Below are 16413 nucleotides of genomic sequence, written 5' to 3' on the forward strand. Positions count from 1 at the left end.
TTATGACAGAACTATGCTTTGTGGAATTACCTAGCTATTTCTTTTTCCATGCAGCTTGCACTGTTTCATATACAAGTAGCCCTTCAAATTGACAGTATTATGAGAGTGTAGAAGTGTACTATACCTTTAAGAGATTGAACGACTTAGCAAGCATACAGAGTGCTGGAGAATTTACAGTGTAACATTTGGTCCAGCTGAGTTGCTATGGGACAAAAATAATTAGAATTTGGCCAATTGGTTTAAGTTATACCCCAAAATATCAACCTCCAATAAAGTTTGAATTTAGTATATTGACAATATTAAAAACCAATGAAACAATCCGATACTTTGATGTATAACATCGGGAAAATTTGAACAGTTGAGGGGAGAACTGCCAAGTCACCAGCACTACCCAAAACACAGCTCTCTTAAAAAGGTATCTTTATCTATCAGTGATCTGTGAAATAGAAATCCGTAGGAAGAAGAAAAGAAGATAGAGGAAGATACAAAGAGAAGATTCGACATCTGGCTGGTTTTGATATTTGAATTTTTTGGTAAATCTAAAATCAGCGGTTTTATCAGACCAGTATAGTCAAAGGGAAAGTAAAAGATAGTTTAAAGAAACCCTGTCTTACGACCTGGGGTTCTTTATTCCCCCCCCCCCCCCCCCCCGATAATGGAAGCCTGCAATACAGAAATGATTCAACTCGTGCTGCAATCCATTAAAATAGCGAGGCCAAGGACCATCCCAAAAGTCACTATTTAAAGTACAAAAAATTAAGAACTTTAGTCTTTAAGTCTAACATGGAATATTAACTAACAACTTTTACAACTTCTTTTGCTAACCTATCTGTTACTTTCCCTTCTATAATACTGATCCAATAAAACCCCAGATTTAAGATCTACCAAAAAATTCAAATTTCAAAACCAGCCAGCTGTTGAATGTTATCTTTGTATCTTCCTCTGTCTTTTTTCCTTCTTAGGGATTTCTGTTTCACAGGTCATTGATAGATAAAGGTACCTTTGTGTTTTGAGCAGTGCTCATGACTTGGCAGTTCTCCCCTCAACGTTAAATTTTTCCTAATCTTATACATCAAAGCATCAGATTGTTTCATTGGTTTTTAATATTGTCAATATACTAAATTCAAACTTGATTGGAGGTTGGTATTTTGAGGTATAGTTTAAACTGATTGGCCAAATTCGAGTTTGTTTTTGTCTCATAGCAACTCGGCCATTACTAGCTGCTGGACCAAATGTTACATTGTAAATTCTCCAGCTTGCTAAGTCCTTCACTCTCAAAGGTACAGTAGACTTCTACGCCTTCATAACAACAGTACTCGTAGCATGTGGGATATGCAAAGTTGTGAGGTTATAGATTGTATGCAGGTTGAATACAATTTCACTGTTGCTGATGGACCACAACGTCTCAATGTGTCAAATTTTGAGTTGCTAGATTGGTTAAAAATCTACTTCATTTTTTAACATTGTCATAATGCCAAGGTGGCACATCAAAATGGAAGACAGGTAGAAATGGTTTGAAGAGGTCATCGTGGAGTGATATGTATGGCACGGGAGGGCTGGTTCAGTCAGCTTGCAGGTTTACTTCAGTCAGCATACATGTGAGGGAGTGATGTTTGTGAGGACAGGAAGTCAGTGGAATAATATAAAAACAGCAAGTACTGGTGAAACTCAACAGGTCTGGCAGCATCTTGTATGTGAGAAATAGAGTTAATGTTTCAAGTCAGATATGACTTCTTTAGAACTGAAAGAGCTGTGTAATGGTGCTTTTTACGCTGTTGTGTCAGAGTGCTATTAGTAGATTGGTCCATTTTTTTCTTTTCACATCTGACATTTACATTAATTTTACATTTCTATCTCTGATAACGACTCCCTTTGTCTTTTGGTCTGATCACCCTCAGTCTGTCCCACTCAATTATCCCCTATCTCTGTCCACAGCATAAAAGCATCATATCACTGTCCCTTTCAGATCTGAAGCAGAGTCCTATCATACTCAAAATGTTAACTCTGTTTCTCTCTCTACAGATGCTGCCAGACCTACAGAGTCTCATCAGCAATTTGTATTCTTATTTCAAATTTCCAGCATCCACAATGCATTTTGCTAAGTAGAGAGCTCCAGTTTTGGTACAAATTGTTGTATTCAGTTGAGTGTCGGAAAGATTACTTTTGCAAAACAAGTGGACAGTAATTTACTTGAAATGTAGTCGTGCACTTGATGAGATCTAGTGTGGTGGTACAGCAGTGCCCCATGTGAATCCAGCAAGTTTGGTTCATAATTGTTTCTCGACATCTGCTTTCTCAGCATTCCCTGGAAGGGTAAAATTTTAACTTGAGTCAGCCCCAAGTTTGTTGGGTTGAGAATGTTGAACTTTAATGTGAAAAAAACAATAGAAATGTAAACAGACAAGTAATGCCATGAGCACAAGGAGTAGATGTTAGAAGTGTTGACTAAACACTCTCTTGGCAACGTGGTGGCTCACTGCTGCCTCACAGCACCAGGGACCCAGGTTTGATTCCAGCCTCTGGTGACTGTCTGTGTGGAGTTTGCGCATTCTCCCAGTGTCTGTGTGGAGTTTGCGCATTCTCCCCGTGTCTGCGTGAGTTTCCTTCGGTTGTTATAGTTTCCTCCCACAATCCAAAGACGTGTAGATTAGGTGAGTTGGTCCTGCTAAATTGCCCATAGTGTTCAAGGATATGGAGGTGAGGTGCATTAGTCAGGGATAAATGGAGAATAATGTGGAACGTGTTTGGGTGGGATACTCTTCGGAAGGTCAGTCGGACTTGTTGGGCCGAAGGGCCTGTTTCAACACTTGTAAGGATTCTATGATTCTACAACAGATAACCATCAAGAAAGGCCTGAAAGGAGGAGAGAGAGGTGGAAAAGGCAGAGTCACCTTTGGAGGTGAAAAGGTTGGGAAACCTTAGGAAGTGTTACGACACAGGCTAATTTAAACCTGATATACACAGAAGCTCACCTCATGCTGTAATCTGTTAAATTTCAAGAGGCAAAGAAACATCCCAGAGGTCACTATTTAAAGTAAAAATAAAGACTTTTATTTTTTAAGTCCAGCAGAGAATATTAAAACTGTTTACAACTCCTTTCTCTGAAACTGATTTTTTTACCTCCCCACTCTACAATACTGGTGAAATTAAAAACTCCGATTTAAGATTTATAAAAAAATCAATTTCAAAACTAGCTATCTGTCGAATCTTCTCTTTCTATCCTCCTCTGTCGTCTTTTCTTTCAGTATTCTGCTTCACAGGTCTTTCTTATAAACAGGTACCTCTCAGAGAGCTATTCGGCTAGCAGTCTACAATTTAGATTAGATACCCTACGGTGTGGAAACAGGCCCTTTGGCCTAACAAGTTCACACCGACCCTCCGAAGAGTTACCTACCCAGACCTATTTCCCTCTGACTAATGCACCTAACACATGGGCAATTTAGCATGGCCAATTCACCTGGCTTGCACATCTTTGGACTGTGGGAGAAAACAGGAGCACCCGGAGGAAACCCACGCAGATACAGGGAGAATGTGCAAACTCCACACAGACAGTCACCCAAGGCTGGAATCTAACCTGGGACCCTGGTGCTGTGAGGCAGCAGTGCTAACCACTGAGCCACCATGGTTTTCTTGGCAGTTCTCCCACAACTGTTCAAAATGGCTGGTTTTATACCCCAAAACATTGAATCATTTTGTTTGTTTTCATGTTGTCAAAATACTAAATTCAGATTTTATTGGATTTTGGTATCTGGGGCATAATTTAAACTGATTAGCCGAATTTGAATTTGTTTTTGCATCATGGCAACTCATCTGCACTATTGGTTTCACAATCAAATGTTATATTTTAAATTCTTTCAGCATACTCTGTGCCTCTCTAAGTCCATGTCAGCTTCCAGTCTCTCTTAAAGGTATAGTGCTCACCTACACCTTCATAACAGAAGGAAATTGCAGAACTTGGAATCAAGGTTGCTAAATGGGATAGATTGAATTAGAGCTGAACAACAATCAAAATTGGAAGAATACCAAGATTTTTTGAGATTTAGGAGGTCATGTAGGTTATAGATCAACAGACTGGATATCTGGCAGAACCAGAAATCATTGATGTGTGACAAAATATTTGGGCATGTGTCCTTGCCACGTCACCAGACGTGTTCAACAGGTGGCCTGGGGTACAAAACCAACAGTATAAGAAGATTCTGTCAGGAGGTACTACAGTCAGAAACCATTTTTCTCCCATGGTTGCTGCAGTTAATGAGTCAATACCACAATCTGAAACAATAACTTTTAAATGCCTCTAGCTTTAGGTTTTCTGATTTTCAGGTTGAGAGAAAGCAATATGATTTATTTACATTATAAAAGCACTTGCTGTAGCAGCAGAAATTTATTTGAAAACTGAGATTTAACTGTTGTACAACTTTGCTTGCAGGACGCTAGGGTTGTGTACTTCCAAATTAGCAGAGCTTAGTAGTAGCATTCTTCCTTCTGAGTCTGAATGTTCTCAGGACTTGATTGCAAAATGTAGGCCTGCACATTGAAGTGTTATACTGAGGGAACGCTGCCTCAGAAGGTGTCTTTTGGGTGAGACATTGAATAAAGGCCCTGCTCACCTGTTCAAATAGAATCACAAGATTATGGTAATATGTTTTTCTTAGGAACAGTGTAGAGTTCTTTCTTTTGGCCTGAACAATATTTATCCCAAACAAAACTTTTGACAGTTTTCTGTGTATTATTTTTGAAATCTTGCTGTGTGAAGTAGGCTGTTGCATTTCCTGCATTGCAATGGTGATTACACTTTAAATTTATTTCGAAGTGATTTAGGATATCCTGACATCATGAAAGGCATCATATAAATTCAAGGCAAAAGTGAGGACTGATGAAGGGCTTTTGCCCAAAACATCGATTTTCCTGCTCCTCGGATGCTGCCTGACCTGCTGTGCTTTTCCAGCACCACTCTAATCTAGACTCCTCATCTAAATTCAAGTCAGTCTGACTGATTATCTTTCTTTATGTCCATGAATAATATAATTACATTGGATTTTAAACTTCTGATTTTTTTGTATTATTGTAGTTCGAGCTTCTGATAAAAGAATAGCCTGTGACGAAGAATTTTCAGATTCTGAAGATGAAGGCGAAGGAGGTAGACGAAACATTGTAAATCATAAGAAAAGTAGCAAGCGAGCACGAATAGAAGAAAAAAAGGAACTGGTAGAAAGAAAACATGGTAAGTGCACTATGGCCTAGATTTTGCAATGACAATGACCATAACTGTTAGTATTTTCTACCAGTGCTCTGAGAGTCCACATTTGCAGACCAATATGGAAAGCTGGACGTTGCTATCAGAGACACTGCACTCTTTCAGAGGAGATGCTGCTAAAATGCACAGCCCAAGTGATTCGTGAATTGGCAAATAGCTTCACTTCTACACCATTTAATCTTGCTATTAAAAAAACCTTGAAGTTACAGCTTAGTGAATAAAGTGTAACTGGGTTTTTAAATGATCCAGTGATATTCTAACTTCTTCCTAGTTTCAGTTATTAACTATTCCATTCTGTGAGTTAAAATTAGGAGTGAATGATAATAATGAATTCTAAAATTGCTGGTCTGCAGTCTGTGTGAATATTACAAAGTGATTGGCTACTTATCCCTCTTGCTTCATTGCAACTGAAACTTTGGGAATTCCTTTGTCTTGGAGACTTTCCAAGGAGAAATCCAATCTGAGACACCATTGGATCTTTGTGGGCGACTCTTCTAAAATCAGTCACATGGATTGTTGCTTTACTGCTCACTGCAAAATCCAGTGAGAGCTGAACTAAAAGCACAGTAATTTACAATGATGTAATTGTGTGAGAAACAAAGTATGCAAGCTCCAAATTCTGAGAAGAGCTCAGTGATACTTAATATTCATAGCTCGGACTTTTTTCATGAGCTTGCACTTTTTTCATTGAAAAAAAGAAGGAAGACAGGGGACCTAACTGAGGTGTACAAAATAATGAGAGGCATAGATAGAGTTGATAGCCAGAGACTCTTTCCCAGGGCAGAAATTGTTAACACGAGGGGTCATAGTTTTAAGCTGTTTGGCAGAAAGTATAGAGAGGATGCCAGAGGCGTGTTCTTTATGCGGAGAGTTGTGAGAGTATGGAATGCGTTGCCAGCAGCAGTTGTGGAAGTGAGGTCATTGGGGATATTTAAGAGACTGCTGGACATGCAGAAATTTGAGGGTTTACCTTACATGAGGATCAATGGTCGGCACAACATCGTGGGCTGAAGGGCCTGTTCTGTGCTATACTATTCTATGTTCTAGAAGTGATTTGACAAAACTCGTTGCGATGATCAGGAGAATGGTTATACTGGAAATGGATTTATTCAATTTTTATTATGTTAGTTAACTTTGAAATGACTTACAATATTGGCACGCAAATGATTTGCATTATCAGAATATTTTCATGTAAATCTAATAAAGTTGTATTTATTAATACCTTGGGAAGACTATGTTGCCATTATAAATGCAAATTTTGCAGCGTGCTTTCATATATTATAAGTGATAGCTTGAGAAGGTACAGGGAACAGCAGTAACTATTATTTTGTTTAACAAAATCAAGAAAGAAACTGGAAAAAATATATTCCTTTCGCAATACAACAACAAAAAATCAACATTGTGGAAAATTGTGAAACTTAGTTCAACTTTAAAGAAAATTGAACCTTGGTGTACAGAGCTCATGATTTTCCTTGTCACTAATATTGAGGCAGCTTGTTTTGCTGTGTACTTTGCTTTCACCTGGCTAAATTTTCTCCCGATTTACCTCAACCCTGATCTCTCACCTTTCTCTAATTTTAGTCATATTTCCCCTCATGAATTCTTGAAGCTCATATTTTATCCACAAAACAAACCACCTCCTGACTTGGTCCTATTCCTGTTAAACGACTGATCACTTAGCTTTGTGTTCTTCAATATTTAGATCTGCAGAGTCTGTTGACAGTTGATTTCACTGCAAGTCTGCATTTCCTTACTGCATGCGTATTGATAGTCATTGTGGTTCTGCTCGCCGAGCTGGAAGTTTTTGCTGCAAACGTTTCGTTCCCTGGCTAGGGAACATCATCAGTGCTGTTGGAGCCTCGTGTGAAGCGCTGCTTTGATGTTTCTTCCGGTATTTGTATTGGTTTGTTCTTGCCGCTTCCGGGTGTCAGTTTCAGCTGCAGTGATTTGTATGTGGGGTCCAGGTCGATGTGTCTGTTGATGGATGTTCTTGCCGTTTCCGGGTGTCAGTTTCAGCTGTAGTGGTTTGTATATGGTGTCCAGGTCAATGTGTCTGTTGATGGAGTTTGGGGATGAATGCCATGCTTCTAGGAATTCTCTGGCTGTTCTCTGTCTGGCTTGTCCTATGATAGTGGTGTTTTCCCAGTCAAATTCATGTTGCTGGTTGTCTGAGTGTATGGCTACTAGAGATAGCTGGTCATGTCGTTTTGTGGCTAGCTGATGTTCATGGATGCGGATTGTTAGCTGTCTTCCTGTTTGTCCTATATAGTGTTTTGTGCAGTCCTTGCATGGTATTTTGTAAACTACGTTAGTTTGGCTCATGCTGGGTATCGGGTCCTTTGTTCTAGTGAGTTGTTGTCTGAGCGTGGATGTTGGCTTGTGTGCTGTTATGAGTCCTAAGGGTCGCAGTAGTCTGGCTGTCAGTTCTGAGACGCTCTTGACGTATGGTAGAGTGGCTAGTCCTTTTGGTTGTGGCATGTCCTCGTTCCTCGGTGTATCTCTTAGGCATCTGGTGATAAAGTTGCGTGGGTATCCGTTTTTGGCGAATACCTTGTATAGATGTTCCTCTTCCTCTTTTCGCAGTTCTGGTGTACTGCAGTGTGTTGTGGCCCTTTTGAATAGTGTCCTGATGCAGCTTCGTTTGTGTGTGTTGGGGTGGTTACTTCCATAGTTTAAGACTTGGTCTGTGTGTGTTGGTTTCCTGTGTACCCTTATGGTGAATTCTCCGTTGGGTGTTCTCTCTACTAACACGTCTAGGAATGGGAGTTGGCTATCCTTTTCCTCTTCTCGTGTGAATCGGATTCCTGTGAGTGTGGCGTTGATGATTCGGTGTGTTTTTTCTATATCTGTGTTTTTGATGATTACAAAGGTGTCATCAACATATCTGATCCAGAGTTTGGGTTGGATTTGTGGTATGGCTGTATGTTCTAACCTTTGCATAACTGCCTCTGCTATGAGTCCCGAGATTGGTGATCCCATGGGTGTTCCGTTGATTTGTTCGTATATCTGATTGTTGAATGTAAAGTGTGTGGTGAGGCACAGGTCCAGTAGTTTAAGTATGCCGTCCTTGTTGATAGGTTCGGCCTCCTGTGTTCTGTTATGTATGTCCAGTAGGTTGGCTATTGTTTCTCTGGCTAGGGTTTTGTCAATTGAAGTGAACAGTGCCGTCACGTCGAATGATACCATGGTTTCTTCTTTGTCTATGTGTGTATTCCTGATGACGTCCAAGAATTCCTGTGTTGATTGTATGGAGTGTTTGGATCCGCTGACTAGGTGTTTCAGTTTTTGTTGTAGTTCTTTGGCCAGTTTGTATGCTGGTGTCCCTGGTAGTGATACTATGGGTCTGAGTGGGATGTCTGGTTTGTGTACTTTGGGTAGTCCATAGAATCTGGGGGTGTTGTTGCTTTCAGGTTTCATTCTTTGCTGGTCCGCTTTGGTTATCTGTCCGTTTTTTTGTAGATTCCTTAGTGTGTTGATAGTCATGCTATTGCATGACCTCTGCTTTCAAAAGCTCGTGGCTAGAACAAACTTGAGAGAGACTTGAGAGGCTTTGCCAGCTTATTACATCATGTTTCAGTTTGAACCACATGGACTACCATCGCAGGTGAAAGTAAATTCTGTTTGGTCAATGTGAAAAGGCGATTAAGAAATGTATAAGGAATTGATGTCTGAAGGCAGTATATTACAGTACTAGAAACACAGGAGGCTGTTCTGCCCATCATGTCTATGAATTCTCTGCAACAGCAGCTTGTCTGAGCATTCTCTGTACACCTACACATTTTCCTTCACCTGCTTATCTAATTGGTCCATATGATATGAAGAAAGATTACAGGGAATACTGCCACTTCCCACATCCAATATCCAACCAATGCAAGCTGACCAGGGACACTGGAAACAAATGGCCACCACAGAAATGACTTTCCACTCTTGAAAACAGCCAACAACATTCTGGATGTTCCAGAGCCACAGATCTGGAAACCTGTCTGCAGTTATGTTAGGAATTGCAAAGTGAAGCAGTATTGATGAGTGGTATTGATGAGTATGAAGCAACATACTGTGGATGCTGCAAATGTGGAAAAAAAAGACTGAAAATGCTGGAGTTCTGGCAACATGTGCAGAGAAAGAAACAAGTAATGTTTTGACTTCGCTATGACACTTGTTCAGAAATAATGAATGACAGATCTCGACCATTTAAAAAGAAATCAAACGTGTACAACTTTCATCTGGAATTGGAAAATGATTTACTGTTCAGAACTGTAAAAGATAATATTGTTTGCCTTAAATGTCACCAAGTTAAAAGCAAAATTTGGAATGACACCACACAGTGATGCACATTAATTTTAAGGATAGTTTCTTGTTGAACGGCATTCTTTGGACAAACAAGTTTGATGAACTGAGGCCATTTTTAAAGCTGAACAGCAAGCAAAGATAAGGCCTGCACAAAAGCATGACTTCATGTTTGCCATCTTCAAACAAAAGACAAGAAATCATTTATAGATGGCGAAGTAATTAATGAAATAATAACTCTGGCTACTGACTATTTACTTAAAGACTAAGAATAAGGAAGAAATAATGATGGCAATCCAAAGCATGTCACTTGATACTTTCACAACAACAAGGTGAATGGAATCTTTGTCCAGAGACATTCTTTTTAGCAACTATGGCAAGACCTGAAGAATTGTGAAAGCTTCTCACTGCAATTAGATGAATCCATGGACAAGATCAACACAATTGACTGATTTTGTGGGCATGCTTTGTCAGGATATGACAACTAACAAGGATCATCTGACCCTTTGCCCCTTAAAAACAGAACAAAGAATGAGGATACCTACAAGAAATTCAAAAGGTATGTGCTTGAGAAAAACATTCCAGGAAAGAAACTGATATCCATCACTACAGCTCATGCACAAGCTAAGCAAATGCAAGCTTTGTTGCATTTTGCAGAAATGATCCTGATTTCCCCTCTTTTTTTTCTCCATTTACCACTACATAATGCATCAGCAAGCATTAACAAATAAAGTTATGGACTTTTCTCGTAATGAAAGTTGCTAAGATTGTAAACTTGATTCAGGTAATCACCCTTCACACCACATGTTTACTTGCTTACGAGATAAACTTAATGCTGCTTATGGTAAACTAATCTTCCATGCTGATGTGAAGTAGTAAAGTCGAGGGAGGGTCCTGCAAAAATTTTTAGATCTGATGCCTGAACTCGTCACTTAAATCATGAAATGAAGTATGCAGTGAGCTGTCAGACAATGTGTGGTTGCTCAACTTCAGGTTCTTTAGACATAATGTTAAAACTGAACAATCTGAATTATGATCTGCAGAATCAGTGCTGTGAAGGCATTTAAATTTGATCTTTGTTCCTCAATTGCAAAATAAAATGCTACAAAACATCTCAAGTATGCAAAAAATATTAAAACAAATCAAAGTAAAAGAAAAATTGTTTCACTCAGAAGACAACTGTGCATACCCGTGAAGGTTAGCAAAATGATGTAATAGGTAATTTCAGGTATTATAGGGGTTGGACATAAATCATAATGTTTATCTTAAAACCATTCCTTCAAATAAACATTGAGGGTGGGGGATGTTACCAAATTTAGAAAACAGTTGACTCGAGATGGAGAAATTTACTATATAAAATAATATAGAGTTGAAAGTTAGATCAAGGGATAGTCAATTTTGGGGACTTGTAAACAAAGAATTGCACGAGCTTCTATCATTCTGTGTTTTTAAAGTGAATGCTTACCACTCCACGTAGCATTGAGACAGCATTTTCCAACTGAAGATAATTGTGTCCACATATCACAGCTGACAGAGAGCCATTTGATGGATATTACTTAACTACATCTCAAACTATATCCCAGAGTTCAACGCACTGGCAGATAATGTGCAGTCACAGGAATCACACTGAGACTTGGTTAGTAAAGAACAAAATTAATAATTATGTATACTTAATTTTAGACTCTAAAGCACTCTTAATTTTACATTTTCTTCAGGGTAGATTGTGGGTTGCACTTAAATAAATGGGTCTGTTTCCAAATGGCAGGCAGTGACTTGGGGGATATTACAGGGCTCAGTGCCAAGACTCCAGCTATTCACAGTATGTATGAATGATTTAGATGAGAGAAATAAATGTAATATATCCAAATTTGCAGATAACAAAGCCAAGTGGGAGGGTGAACTGTGAAGAGAATGCAGAGATCCTTCAGTGTGATTTGGACAAGTGGAGTGAATGGTCAAATGCATGGCATATGCAGTATAAAGTGGATAAGTGGAAGATTATCCACTTAGGGAGCAAAAAATATGAAGGTGGATTATTATCTAAATTGCTATAAATTGAGAGGGGGAAATGTGCAGTAAGACCTGGGTATCCTTGTATACCAGTCACTGAAGGTAAAACGCAGATGCAGCAGGCAGTCAAGAAGGTAAATTAGATGTTTGCTTTCATAACAAAAGGATTTGAATACAGGAGCAGGGATATCTTGCTGCAATTATAAAGGACCTTGGTGAGAGCACGTCAGGAATATTGTATGCGGTTTTGGTCTCCTGTGGAACGATCTTCTTGCTGGAGGCCGCACCTGTGGAACGATCTTCTTGCTGGAGGCCGCATCAAGGCTTATTTGACCGAGTATGCCATCAAGGAGGCCTGGCAAAACTGGAATCACTGGGTATCGGGGAAAACACTCTGCTGGTTAGGGTCATACCTGGCACAAAGGAGGATGATTGTGGTTGTGGAGGGTCAGTCAACTCAGCTCCAGGACATCTCTGCAGGAGTCCCTCAGCGTAGTGTCCTAGGCCCAACAGTCTTCAGCTGCTTCATCAATGACCTTCCCTCTGTCATAAGGTCAGAAGTGAGGATGTTTGCTGATGATTGCATCGTATTCAGCACCATTCATGACTCCTCAGATACCGAAGCAGTCCGTGCTCAAATGCAACAAGATCTGGACAACATCCAAGCTTGAGCCGACAAGTGGCAAGTAACATTCGCACCAGACAATGACCATCACCAATAAGAGAGACACGAACCACCGCCCCTTGACTTTCAACAGTATTACCATCACTGAATGCCTTACTGTCAACTTCCTTGGGGTTACCATTGACCAGAAGCTCAACTGGACTCACCATATAAACACAGTGGCTACAAGAGCAGGTCAGAGAATAGGGATACTGCGGTGAGTAACTCGCCTCCTGACACCCCAATGTCTATCCACCATCTACAAGGCACAAGTAGATGTGATGGAATACTCCCCATTTGCCTGGATAGGTGCAGTCCCAACAACACTCAAGAAGCTTGACATCATCCAGGACAAAGCAACCAGCTTGATTGGCACCACATCTACAAACATTCAATCTCTCCACCACCAGCGGTCAATAGCAGCAGTGTGTACTATCTACAAGATGCACTGCAGAAATTCACCAAAGTTCCTTAGACAGCACCTTATAAACCTAGGATCACTTTCATCCAGACGGACAAGGACAGCAGGTACTTGGAAACACCACCATCTGCAAGTTTCCCTCCAGCCACTCACAACCCTGAGTTGGAAATATACCACCATTCCTTTACAGTTGGATCGAAATCAAAACCCTGCAATACCCTCCCTACCGTCGTTGTGGGTCAACCCACAGCAAGTGGACTACAGTGATTCAAGAAGGCAGCTCACCACCACCTTCTCAAGGGCAATTAGGGATGGGTTATCAATCCTGGCCAGCCCATGATGCCCAAGTCCCACAATTGTTTTTTTTATATATAAAAAGTAATGAATCTGTCAAACCTGTAGAAGGCTGTGAAGGCCAAGTCGTAGACCATAGAATCCCTACAGTGTGGAAACAGGCCATTAGGCCCAACAAGTCCACCAACTCTCCAAAGAGTATTCCACCCAGACTCATTCCCCTACTTTAATATTCTATATTTCCCATAACTAATCTACCGAACTTACACATCTCTAGACACTATGGGCAATTTAGCATGGCGAATTCTCCTACCCTGCACATCTTTGGATTGTGGGAGGAAACCGGAGCACCCTGAGGAAGCCCACGCAGACATGGGAAGAATATTGCAAACTAAACACAGACGGTTGCTCAGAATCCAACCCGGGTCCCTGGTGCTGAGGTAGCAGTGCTAACCACTGAGCCACCATGCCGCCTGTTGAGTGTACTTAAGACAGATGGATATGTTCTTGATTATTAAGGGATCAAGGGTTATAGGGAAAAGGCAGGAGAATGGGTTGAGAAACACCTCAGACATGATAAAATTACACAGCAGATTCGATGGGCTGAATGGCTTAGTTCTGCTGCTATATCTTATGACTTTATGGTTATGGGGGGAGTACATCAAAGGTTTACCAGACTAATTCCTGGGATGGTATTACTCACTTTTGAGGAGGGGGTTGAATGGGTAGGGTTATATTCATTGGAGTTCAGAAGAATTAATCTGCCCAAGTGCATCACATCACACTTATCCAATTAAATTCCATTTACCACTGATCAGCACATCTGAGCAGCCCCTCTGTATCCTTTTGTAATCCACGGCTATACTCCTCACTATTTATCACCACACTAATTTCATACCATCTGTAAATTTACTGATCAACCCTCCTACAGTCAAGGAGAAAGTGAGGTCTGCAGATGCTGGAGATCAGAGCTGAAAATGTGTTGCTGGAAAAGCGCAGCAGGTCAGGCAGCATCCAAGGAACAGGAGAATCGACGTTTTGGGCATAAGCCCTTCATCAGGAATAAGCCATTCCTGAAGAAGGGCTTATGCCCGAAACGTCAAATCTCCTGTTCCTTGGATGCTGCCTGACCTGCTGCGCTTTTCCAGCAACACATTTTCAGCTCCTACAGTCAAGCCCAAATTGTGGGTATCTACCACAAACATCAATGACCTCAGCACTGCTTCAATGGATACAGGCATCAAGTCACAAAAAGACCCCTTGAAAATCACTCTATTTCCTGCCACTCAGCCAATTCTGCATCTCATTAGCCAGATTTCCTTGGATTCCCATGGGTTTTTATCTTCCCTATCACTGTCTCATGTAGAATTTTATCAGAAGCCTTCTGAATTCCAATAGACGGGAAGTTGAATGCATTGACCTCATCTATGCCCCCGGTCACCTCTTTGAAAGATTCAGTCAAAGTGTCCTCCCCTTAGCAAAACAATGCTGATTATTCTTGACTAACCCTGTCTCTCCAAGTGCAGATTAATTTTGTCCCTTAGAATTGACTACAATAGTTTCCCCACCACTGAGGTTAGATTGGCTTAAATCTTGCTCATTTTTTGAATAACTGTACTACATTAATTGTCCTTCAGTCCTCTGGCACTTTGCCTATGGCTAGAGTGGAATTGAAAATTATTGCTAACACCCCTCTATTTCTTCCCTTGCTTCAATCACCAGCTTTGGGTGTATGTCATCTGGCCCTGGAATTTTATCTAATTTTAAGCCTGCCAGACCACTCAGAATCTCCTCAGTGTTTATGCTAATCTCTTTAAATATAGCATAGTCCTTCTCCTGGATTTTTATAACCACATCATCCCTCTCCCTAGTGTGTACCAACACAAAGTATTCATTTAGAACTTTACCTACATCTTCCAGCTCCACACAAATTATCACACAATTCTATTCCTTTTCTTTCTCTCATTATCATTTTATCCTTAACGTACTTGTAAAATAACTTGGGATTTTCATTTATTTTACCTGCCATGACATTTTCATACTCACCTTCTGCTTTCCTACTTTTATAAGTTTGCCCTTGCACATTCTGTGCTTCTACTTGAGTCCTCAGTATCTGTCATAAGCCTAATTTTTTCTCTTTATCCTATCCTGTACATGCCTCGATATCCAGGCTTTGCTGGATTTGTTGGTCTTACATGTTATCTTTATTGCCCCTGTAAACTCCCTATTTCCTTCTTGAATGTGTCCCACTGCTCTCTCAAGATTACCAAAAGTATCTGTACCTCAAATCATGCCTGATCTTTTAAAAATTGGCATTCCCTCTGTTTAGAACTTTAACTTCATAGAATACAATCCCTACAGTGTGGAAATAGGCCCTTCAGTCCAACAAGTCCACACTGACCCTCTGAAGGGTAACCCACCCAAACCCATTCCCCATTACTCTACATTTACCCCTGACTAATGGACCTAACCTACACATCCCTGAACATTATGGGCAATTTAGCCAATTCACCTAACCTACATATCTTTGGACTGTGGGAGGAAAACGGAGCCCCCAAAGGAAGCCCACATAGACACGAGGAGAATGTGCAAACTCCACACAGACAGTCGCCCAACGCTGGAATTGAACCTGGGTCCCTGGTGCTGTGAGGCATCAGTGCTACCCACTGATCCACCGTGCCTCCCGTTCAGGTCCATCCTTTTCTATAGCAATCTTGAATCGAGTGGAGCTGTGATCACACTCTGTAAAATGCTACTCCACTGATACTTCAACCACTTCCCTAGCTTCTTTACCTAAAATAAAGATGAAGATGCCACCCTGTCTTGTGAGACCTTCTACATACTGGCTTAAAATGCATTCAGGAGAGCTGTTTAGGAATTCCATTGCATCTAAACCTTCCACTCTATGACCACCCCAGTTAATGTTAGGAAAGTTCATATCCCCAACTTTCACTACTCTATTTTACACTTTTAAATTTGCCTCTATATCTGTTCTCTTTCTCTTGGAATGTTAAGAGATCTATAGCGCACTCTGAGCAGTGTTCCTTTTTGGTTTTAAGATCTACCCATATGGCTTCATTTGTGGAACCTTTAAAGATGTCATCCCTCCTTATTGTGGGATGACGTCTTAGAAGTCATTGTACCTCCCTGGGCAATATTGCGATACCTAATCTAATTTTACCTCCTTCCCTAACTAACCTGAAGACTGTAAGATCTGCAATATTGTGCTACCAAGCCTTTGAACCATGTCTCAGTGATAGCTGAGACATCATACCCCAAATTTTAATTTAATGAGCCCTCAATTCATCTGCATGTCAGAATACTTGTATTAAAATAAAAACCATTCAGCTGTGTCAAACTCCGGTGTGCGTTAAATGTCCATAGTTTATGTGCCGTTTTGACTCAATTGTTCTCTGTTCCAACTTTGGCCATTCATCTCCCTCACTGCATATGCACTCTGGATCCCCTACCCCTCACCCACCA

The 16413-nt window shown here is 40.6% G+C and overlaps 1 protein-coding gene across 2 annotated transcripts in view; it reads left to right on the forward strand.

Annotated features, from left to right (window-relative positions):
- Window positions 1-16413, forward strand: part of LOC132832632 (histone deacetylase 2-like) — an 88328-nt gene that overhangs the window by 63261 nt on the left and 8654 nt on the right. For both annotated transcript variants that reach the window (XM_060850717.1, XM_060850724.1), the window contains exon 12: window positions 5069-5221. In XM_060850717.1, the coding sequence (XP_060706700.1) occupies window positions 5069-5221 (153 nt within the window). The remainder of the gene's footprint in view (window positions 1-5068; window positions 5222-16413) is intronic.

The sequence above is a fragment of the Hemiscyllium ocellatum genome, chromosome 3, assembly GCF_020745735.1.
Source record: "Hemiscyllium ocellatum isolate sHemOce1 chromosome 3, sHemOce1.pat.X.cur, whole genome shotgun sequence".
Classification (NCBI taxonomy): Eukaryota; Metazoa; Chordata; class Chondrichthyes; order Orectolobiformes; family Hemiscylliidae; genus Hemiscyllium; species Hemiscyllium ocellatum.